Raw genomic sequence first — 10,245 nt, forward strand, 5'->3', positions numbered from 1 at the left:
ATGGAGAACAGAAATAACAAAGCTTCTAATAGAATAGGAGTCTACGGAAACCAATGCTGGACAACAGTAAACCACATCAAAAACATCCATAAAAGAAATCTCACATTAATCGTGTCACATAATCCACATGTCAAGTCATCCAGTCAAATGCTCTCAATTCAAAAGTGTAATCCTGTTTAAACACATTCTCTGTTTGTGCACTACTCTAGTTTTCCTAAAGTATTTATTTCATAATATTTTAGCAAAAAAAATGCATGTGTTTTGCACATTGTGAGCATCTGACTGGATGACTTGACATGTGGATTATGCGACACAAGTAATGCGAGATTTCTTTCATGGATATTTTTGATGTGGCTTACTGTTGTCCAGCATTGGCACACAACTGGATAACTTGACATGTGGATTATAACACACGAATAATGAGACTTTTTTTGCACGTTGTCGATATCATTTGCTGTTGACCAGCATTTGATAATATTTTTGGGGAGAGTACTCCTTTAACAGTGTCTAGTAATTTAATATTGTCAATTAATTGTACATTCAGTGACCGAGTTCAGATGCAAGAAAATAAGTGATCTTAAAAATCTAGCAGTTCAATCCAACACCAGTAAAGAACCTCTGATTAACTGCAGCTACTTCAGGCCAGAAAATACCAAGAGCTGATGCTATTCAACTGCCTCTGGTGACGTGAAATTGTCCCAGTATGCCAGAGTGTGCTAAATGATTATCTGGCATCTTCTACAGGGTTGGTTTATACTTTGCACCCACTTCTGCCCAGTCAGGCTGTGGATTCCGGCAACCCTTTTCTTAAAGAAACAAGCAATAAATCACTAAATGTGACCAATAAATGTATACAACACATAAAATCAAGCGTATGTTAATTCCATAGAACAATATAAAATGCAAGATACACAACAAGGTGGCTCTTGAGCCTTCGTTAACTACTCCCCGGGTTGAAGAAGGCAGAGAAAGAATAGGGGCAAGAGAAAAGGGCAGAATACAAATTTGAAATTAAAATGGAGAAAATTGAATAGAAAGTTCAGAAGAGAGCAAGGCGTATTGTAATAAGGTTATATATGAATGTGTTTAAGGGTTTTCTGCATCAGAATGTACCTGAAAAATACAAAATAAAACAAGTATGTAGACATCAGCATGTGACTAAGTGATTGGCAGAGCTGCCACCTGCAGCCATGAAAAAACTCACAGCCTCCCCCACATAAAGCTAACCAATCAAAACTCACGACCGCCCCCACACACAGCTAACCAATTTCTAGAATTAGTCATAAAATTAAAACTGGTGACTAATAATAAAAAGTTTAATTCTGTCCCAGGGACCATGGAGGCTGCAGGTTTCCAGTCTTTTCTTGTTTTGCCTTCTAAACAGACTTGTGTGAAAACGTATCGGCACCCAGCAATTTTGTACTGCAGATTGTCTCTGCATGTGTTAACAGACCAATACAAGCAATCAAATAATCTAAGTTGAGTTCTAGAACACAGTTGTGCACTCACAAACATAACAGGCCATCTTAGAGTCGCCAAACAGTGTGACCTGCACATCCTGACATGACATAGGAAAGCAAGAGTACCTGGAGAAATCCCTCAGAAGCAGGACACTGTCACAGTGAGTCAACAGCGCCCACCACTAGGACACAAACAGGGGTTTTTTTCCGTACGTCGCTTAAATCATCCAAGATCAGGCATCTGATCTTGGATGAGTTAATGCCGGTGAAACTCATCCAGGATAAGTCGGTTTTTCAAACGCAGCCATGTAGTAGATTAGTCTAGCTGGATCTAATCATCCGAGATGAATGCGCGCGCCCGCACTGAGTGAAAAGCCCATATATATTGAGTCTAGAAAACATGATCAGCAAGTCTTTGATAGGCTGCAACAAAATGATGAAAGAACGGGCGCATTTTTTTTCCACACAAGCTGTGTGTGTGTGTGTTAGTTAATTAGTTAGTCAAAGGATTTCAAGATTTAATATGCACAAGGGGTAACACTGCAAAAGCAGCCCAAACCAGAAAAGACGGCTGGCAAAAAGTGGCCGACAAATTAAACGCATGTGCATCGTACTTACTGAAAGCAGCATTTTATTTCCTATGTGTCAGGTTAATTATTATTTAATATGTCATAATTCCAGATCAAACGTGAGCACAAAGAGAACACGGGAACAGGTTAAAGTGAAGTACAAGAATATACTTCAAACTGGTAAAAATTGGTATATAACTATTTAAAGAATTGTGGACATAAAGAATCATATATTATGTAAAGAACATTAATTTTAAAGCTAATAAGAAGGCAAACAAGCAAAAAACAGGTAGAGGTACACGCGGTCCAGACCTAACCCCTGCAGAAGAGTTGGCTCTCCAGCAAAATGCCCATCGCCCCGTTTCTGAGGGCATTCCAGGGGGAAGCTCCTCCTCAGAACCAGTGGCAGAATGCAGTGGTCACTTCATTTCAGGTAAAGGATGGTCATTGCATATATTTGCTCTCAAAGTGTGCAATATGTATGTTCCATATAGCCCTCTTTTTTGGATGGGTGAGTTGCAGGGAATGTCATATCCCTAGAACCTGTGTCTGACCAATGAGATATTGACAAAGGTCAAATATTTGATGAAGACACTGTGTGATTTCAATCACATTTGGAAATCCTGGGAAATGAGAATGTTAGGCTGAAAGTGAGATTCTATATGGAACTGTGGGAGTTTTTGCCTGTGTGTTGCCTACCTGCAATGGCATGAAACGCCTCTTTTATTGTCTGCACATGCAGGTGTCCAGAAAACACTGAAAACCCGAAGGAAATATTTCAGAGCAAAACAGACTTTACGAATTGCCTGGCAAACTGCACAGTTAGATAGATTTTCCACATCGCCTACAGTATATAAAAAAAAATGCCGCTTGCAAAAAACCTCAAAGCAATGCATACTGTCTGTGTGGTTGTGAGAGCCTGACTTCGCGGAGTTTGACTTCAAATATAAGGTCCTAATAAATTTTTGAGGTACAATATTCCCCCTCGGCTAAAGCGGTATCTTTCGAAAAGAATTTCCTCCGGGAGCAATAAAGGAGCTTGCCGATCGCGCAAAACACTCTCTATATGAAATTCTCTTCTTATAATTTGCGTACCGATATCAATTGGTCACTCATTAATGAACGGTGAAGCCATGACTGAATGAATTCCATGAACGGACACTGATTACCTGTGTGAGCTAATCCTTGTTTACATCAAACAAACCTGCTCCGAGCAGGTTTGAGGATTTGGATGTGTTGCTATGACAACACATCCAGCAAGAGTTTCAAAAACTGACAGATCCAGGATCAGGTCAAATCGTCAACAATTACATCCGGCTAAACGAGTAAAACCAGGTACGAAAAATACCCCCCTGGGGGGTATTTTTCGTACGTCGCTTAAACCATCCTAGATCAGGTGCCTCATCTTGGATGAGATAATGCCAGTGAAACTCATCCAGATAAGTCGGTTTTTCAAACGCAGCTGTGTATTAGATTAGTGTAGTTGGATCTAATCATACGAGATGAATGCGCGTGCCCGCGCTGAGTGAAAAGCCCATATATATTGAGTCTAGAAAACATGATCAGCAAGTCTTTGATAGGCTGCAACAAAATGACGAAAGAACGAGCGCATTTTTTTTCACACATGCGGCGCAAGAACTTTTACTCGAAGGACACAAAGAATTTCAAGATTTAATATACATAAGGGGTAACACTGCAAAAGCAGCCCAGACCAGAAAAGACGGCTGGCAAAAAGTGGCCGAAAAAATTAAACACTAAGTAGTGTACATTGTACTTACTGAATGCAGCGTTTCATTTCCTATGTGTCAGATTAATTATTATTTAATATGTCATAATTCCAGATCAAACGTGAGCACAAGGAGAACATGGGAACAGGTTAAAGTGAAGTACAAGAATATACTTCAAACTGGTAAATATTGGTATATAACTATTTAAAGTATTGTTGACATAAAGAATCATATATAATATAAAAACATTAATGTTAAAGCTAATAAGGAGGCAGACAAGCAAAAAACAGGTGGAGGTCCACGCGGTCCAGACCTAACCCCCGCAGAAGAGTTGGCTCTCCAGCAAAATGCCCATCGCCCTGTTTCTGAGGGCATTCCAGGGGGAAGCTCCTCCTCAGAACCAGTGGCAGGAAGCAGTGGTCACTTCATTTCAGGTAAAGGATGGTCATTGCATATTTGTCCTCCATGTGTGCTATAGGTATGTTCCATATAGCCCTCTTTTTTGTTGGGTCAGTTGCAGGGAATGTCATATCCCTTGAACCTGTGTCTGACCAACGAGATATTAACGAAGGTCAAATATTTGATGAAGACACTGTGTCTGATTATTCATCAGGAGGAGAGGTACATTTTCCAAATAATGTTTGACCAAACGCCACTCTGATCAGTTCCATGTGCCCCAATCACATTTGGAAATCCTGGTAATGAGAATGTTAGGCTGTTTGCGGGATTCTTTATGGAACTGTGGGTGTTTTAGCCTGTGTATTACCTACCTGCAATGGCATGAAACGCCTCTTTTATTGTCTGAACATGCAGGTGTCCGGGAAACACAATGAAAACCTGAAGGAAATGTTTCAGAGCCAAACAGACTTTACGAATTGCCTGACAAACTGTACTTTTCGATAGATGTTCCGCATCGCCTACAGTATATAACAAAGTGCCGCTTGCAAGAAACCTCAAAGCAATGCCTACTGTCTGTGTGGTTGTGAGAGCCCGACTTCGCCGAGTTTGACTTCGAATATACGGAGCTAATAAATCTTTGAGGTACAATATTCCCCCTCGGCTAATGCGGTATCTTTCGTACAGAATTTCCTCCGGGGGCAATAAAGGATCTTGCCGATCGCGCAAAACCCTCTTTATATGAAATTCTCTTCGTATAATTTGCGCACCAATATCAATTGGTCGCTCATTTATGAACGGCGAAGCCCTGACTGGATGAGTTCCACGCACCGTCACTGATCACGTGTGTAAACTAATCCTTGTTTACATCAAACAAACCTGCTCCGAGCAGGTTTGCGGATTTGGATGTGTTGCTATGACAACACTTCCAGCAAGAGTTTCAAAAAACCGACAGATCCAGGATCAGGTCAAATCGTCAACAATTACATCCGGTAAGCGAGTAATCCACGTACGAAAAACACCTCCCAGGTCTGAATGAGGGTTGCTCATGTATATCTTGGTGGACCTCTGTGGCTGCTGGTTTTCCTGTTTTGTTTTTTTCCCTTTTATCTTAACACTAGACAAAGAGCCCATTTCGACAACTTAAGATGAAACGGGCACGAGTTTGTGTCAGCAGTGTATGAAGAACAAATGATAAGTAACGAAGAAGTTGTTTTGTAATGATTGTAGTCCGCTTTACTCATTACTGTCCAGGCTTGTACTGTTAGTTGATGAATTTTCCAGGCCTATAGTATAATATTGAATGATGAATGTTCCAGTGCAATATGGAATAGTAATAAGTATAAGCACCACAAACCTGATATAGGTGTATTGAATGAATGCGTAATTGAATCAGAATGCGTCATTAGGCCTCAGGCTGTAGTCGAAATCGCCTTTCAATCCTCTAGAGCTTTCATCGACGTCGCCTTTCTCTTTGAATTTTTGCGGCCATAAATCCGCCGCCTGCTGCGATGTTGGGGTTGGATGTCGGTCTCGTAAGGTTTTTCGGGCAGCTGCGCAGAAGGCGACTGCGCATTCGGCTTCAGACAGACATGAGTTGAGTGAGTGAGGAGGCAGGCGAATTATGTATTAAGAATGGTTTTCAACAGGATGCCTCATTCTGTTCAGTTTGTACTATAAATTACATTGCAGCATTTATTTTTCTTTCTACGATATGAATCTCAGAATTTAGTTGTCATTTATAATGCCTATAACAATTAATTTTACTTCATTTTAATTTTGAATTTACTTCAATTCTATTATGTGTCAGCCAGGATCGTCAATTAACGGCTCCAATTAACAATAAGCCAACACAGAGTAAGTAGAAATATCAAGTTGCCCTACCCAATAGTAACTCATTCTGTGTCAATACCACTTACAACTGTTCATCTAAAATATTAATATAAAGAAATAAAGAGAAAAATCAAAAGTACTGATAATTCCTGTTTATAATAAAGAAATGTTTTTCTCACAGCATTAGTAAATAGAAGGAGGCAGTTGATCCAAGCTTATTCAAGGCAGGACAAATGATCACAAAATAAATTTTCATGAATTACTTCAAGGATTTTCACAGGACAAACACTTGAACAGGCTTGCCCATGAAGTATGGCAGCTGGGGTGGGCTCCCCAGGCACTGGGGGCACTGAACCTTATTCCTCTTAACTTAACATCTTTAAAGTTCCTAAGGTTAATCTCTCTATTATAATCAAAAAAATCCTGGAACAAGACATGACTTTTTCAGAGAGATACTTTCGTGTCCCGCAAGATGAGACTTTGTGCCAAGAGATTTAACAACGCCTGGGGCCGGAAATAAAAGACAGAGTAGATGACAAAATAGAACGTCGTAAAGAGGTTCAAAAACGTTGGCACAATACACATGCAGAGCAGGTTAGAAATAATGAAAGTACTAAAATTCAAAAGTCTCAAAAAAAATGATAAAGATCGCATTAGCACAAACAAACGGAAATTATTACTCGGTGAAATAACGGAACAGCGAAAATAGATCGAACATATGGAAATAGGTGATATGACAGAAGAGATTGTTCGGATTTAAACTTTAAGCCGGAGACTTGTAGATCATGTAATTTTTGTTGCCATCAGGGAAAAGTAGTGTATCTTCCCAATGAAGAGGCGTATCCACGAGAAATAAAAGATCCGTTGTTTGGTGAAAGTGAAATCCACATACGCGAATGGCAGAGAGCCGAAGTGGCTGGTGTATAGCGCAGGCCGGGGGGTGTTGGCGAGTAAAGCCTCCTAGTAAATAAATAAATAAACCTACCATTACTAGCACTTCATCCACAAATTTACTATTTAGCGAGTCTGTTCCTCGAAGTATTTGGTTCCCTGAACCTGTCAAGCTGAAGCCATTTAAAGGTGCCAAGACACTAAACACATAGATTAAGTGGGTTTAGTTTGCTACAAATTCAAACGAAGTTCTTAGGTGGGATGCTGTTAACTGATCATTTTAATGTTATTTTGTCAGGCTAATCTTTGACAAGGCTAAAATTAGTGACTTATTTTTAGCTAAAAGTCTCTAGTAACAGGAAGATGCAGTATTTTAAAATGTATACATTGACATGTGCCATCAAACCTGCCAAATAACTCAAAAAATGAATGTCCTATTTCAACTTCATTTGACTTTTCCCCTAGCCTAATTCACTGGCAACATGGCACTCATCTTTTGGACTGGAAAGGATGAACTATACATTTTAAAGCCAATGTCACATTATACGTCTTCAAATCATTGGGTAAGACAGTCGTTGCTGATCTCATCACCCGATCATGTCAATCCACAACTGAAGATCGATAGACAGGAATCACATTATTTTAAAGAGAGCCCCGAATAGCAAACACTAGTCTATTTAAGGGGATGGTTAATCTGAAAAATCACATATTCTAAGAACCTGCATCCTCTTAAACATAGCGGCCTGTGTGTATACAGTCCAAAGAACCCTATGATGTTACTCTCTGTGAAATATATAAAACAAGCCACGTAACCTGTCGATATCAGGTAAGAGAATAAAATGGTGTGTCTGAACCACGCTTGACCGATGCTCTCTCCATCAAAAGTGTTTCCATAAAGACAGCGGGTTAGAAAATGGATGGATGGATGCTTCTCAGACTCTACCATTATTTTTAAGGTGCCTTGCTCGTCTCCCTTCTACTTTTACACTTCTCCAAATCTGAAGGCAACTCTCACTGTGCCGTAGGTCACATGCCTCCTATGCGTTGTATATCTCATACCTGCACCTACCTATTGCTGACCAATCAGTGGAATCACACACACAAACAGATCTTAGTGTTTAAATATATTGTAGGAAAGACAGTGACTGGACTGATGTAACAATGACTCAGCTACCAAGCAAGAGGGTTTCTTTCCCATCTAAGTCGAATGTGCACATGTTAGGGGACACTACAACAATTCAGCCCAACAAGCTCATTCTTCTTTTTCAACTTCTTCCTCCAAAATAACATCAAGTCGAGATATGACGGTCCCTAAAATGTCCGCCTCTCCATCGCACTACTTACTCTAAAGTGATGCCCTGTGATGTACACTGACCATGTGGAGTCTGCATGTTCTCCCAATGCTGTGGGGCACTTTATACTCCACTTATTGCTCCCCAAATCTGATTCACTAATTCAGTGGTTTCCAAACTCGATCCTGGGGACCCATTGCGGCTGCAGGTTTTTGTTCCAACCAACTTCCGTTTTTCATTGCACTCTTAGCCTAATTAAGCGAGTCATTAATTTTCCAGTTTCTGTGTTTTGGTGTCAATATAGAAATTACAAACTAAGTTTGGTAGAGTTTTATTAAAATGTATATGGGGAATATGTATTTTTTTTAAGTCGTTAACGGTATTTTCAACCCAATTTTTATTCTGCTTTTCCAGGTGTTCTGGTTATTTAATTGATTATTTACGAATTAGTGAGTCTGACACTGAAGTTGTGCTATCATTATCCCAGGTGTCTGCTGTGCTGGTTGTTAATTAACAATATTAGGGTTAAATGAAGGGAGCAAACTACACAGGAAAATGAGAAAATAATCGGAAAACAACAAAAGAGAGTTAAGCATTTATAGCTTTATAAAAAAAAAAAATAGTAGAAAAGGGTACTAGCCGTCCATGCAGTACACAAGTACCTGGAAATATTTCTAAATGTCTTATGAATGTAAAACCGTACTGTTGTTTTTCTGAATACAGAATAAGAGAAGAGTAAAAAAAAAAATCCAACTAATTCAATAGGGTCAGTTATCGATTATTAACACCGATTGTGAATCTGGTTGGAACAAAAACCTGCAGCCACGGTAAGTCCCCAGGATGGAGTTTGGGAACCACAGCACTAATTCACTACCACATGCCATGGTGCGCGAACTGGGTGTAAGCGTGCGCCCAACAATGGGTTGGCTGGCTCCGACAAATTCAGAACACAGAAGGGCTGCTGGTTGGCAGGGGTCCCGGGTTGAGGGCGGGCAAACAGAACACGTGACGTCGGCTACGGAACACGGAGTCGCCTTCGTTAGCTAGTGGATGACAAGACCACGCGCTGTAACGGAGCGGCACTTCTAACGTTTGATGTGACTCAGCTATTATTGTTGGAACGAATGAATAACAGGCCAGGGGAAAAAAAACGGGTATTGCCTGCGTTAGCCACTCACGAAACGATAAGAGGACTTTCACGATGTCTCGCGTAGCGTTAGAAATAGAAAAGAACTTGAGTCTGTAGCCGCACAGATTGCTTAAAAAAAGTGCAGGCACAAAAAATGTTATTTATAGTAAACCCACACTAATGCGATGAGTCAATAAGAAACCACATGTGGAAAACAAACCAAACACCAAAAATAAACGAATAAATTGAGCTATCTAGCAAATGACGAGAGGCGGAAATTGTCGAGGCGAGCAGCGCGTGTTAATTCGGCTTCTGTTTGTTTTGGGTCGCCGTCCGCGCGGGCTGTCACGCGCTGCGCTCGGCTCGCTCACCGTTTGCTCCGGTTCGATGTCAATCTTGATAGTTTGCTGCTGGAGGGTTTTCAAGGTGATCTGCATGACGCTGGTGCTCCAGTTCCGCTCACGGCTTCTCAGACCTGTCCACTCCGTTCGGGTCTTTGACCACACGAGCACGTTTTCGCCCGACTGTGCGCTAAAGAACTCGTCAGCAATGGTGAAGTACAACAAACAGCACACTCAACCAAGTTAAAATAAATCCAGTGGCGCTCATCTCATCGACGCCATCTTCCCGATGACGTCAGTGAAGTCCGACAGGCAGGACGGTACCTTTGTCACGTGATAGGGGACCCATGTGCGAATAAACGATGCGTACCAAAGTAAACGTGGAATATGAAGATCATTTTATAGAATGCAATTTTTATAAAACGGCGAGCGAGTTAAACATATATGTATATACACACACATATATATATATGTGTTTATGTGGTTATGCTAGTTCGTTGAAATAGCAAGAAATAAATATCAATGAAGAGTGTGTATCATTGAATGGAGAGAGTAAATTCACACAATGGAGCATACGTGAAAGAGCCTCCTGTTATATAGTTAGTGT

The 10,245-nt window shown here is 40.5% G+C and overlaps 1 protein-coding gene across 1 annotated transcript in view; it reads right to left on the reverse strand.

The window, feature by feature from the left end:
* Positions 1-9,930, reverse strand: part of rad23aa (RAD23 homolog A, nucleotide excision repair protein a) — a 29,306-nt gene extending 19,376 nt beyond the window's left edge. Inside the window, exon 1 of the mRNA XM_028823899.2 lies at positions 9,669-9,930. Within this exon, the coding sequence (XP_028679732.1) occupies positions 9,669-9,734 (66 nt within the window). The 5' untranslated portion in view covers positions 9,735-9,930. The remainder of the gene's footprint in view (positions 1-9,668) is intronic.
* Between the last annotated feature and the right edge of the window lie 315 nt (positions 9,931-10,245).

This window comes from Erpetoichthys calabaricus, chromosome 17, assembly GCF_900747795.2.
Source record: "Erpetoichthys calabaricus chromosome 17, fErpCal1.3, whole genome shotgun sequence".
Classification (NCBI taxonomy): Eukaryota; Metazoa; Chordata; class Cladistia; order Polypteriformes; family Polypteridae; genus Erpetoichthys; species Erpetoichthys calabaricus.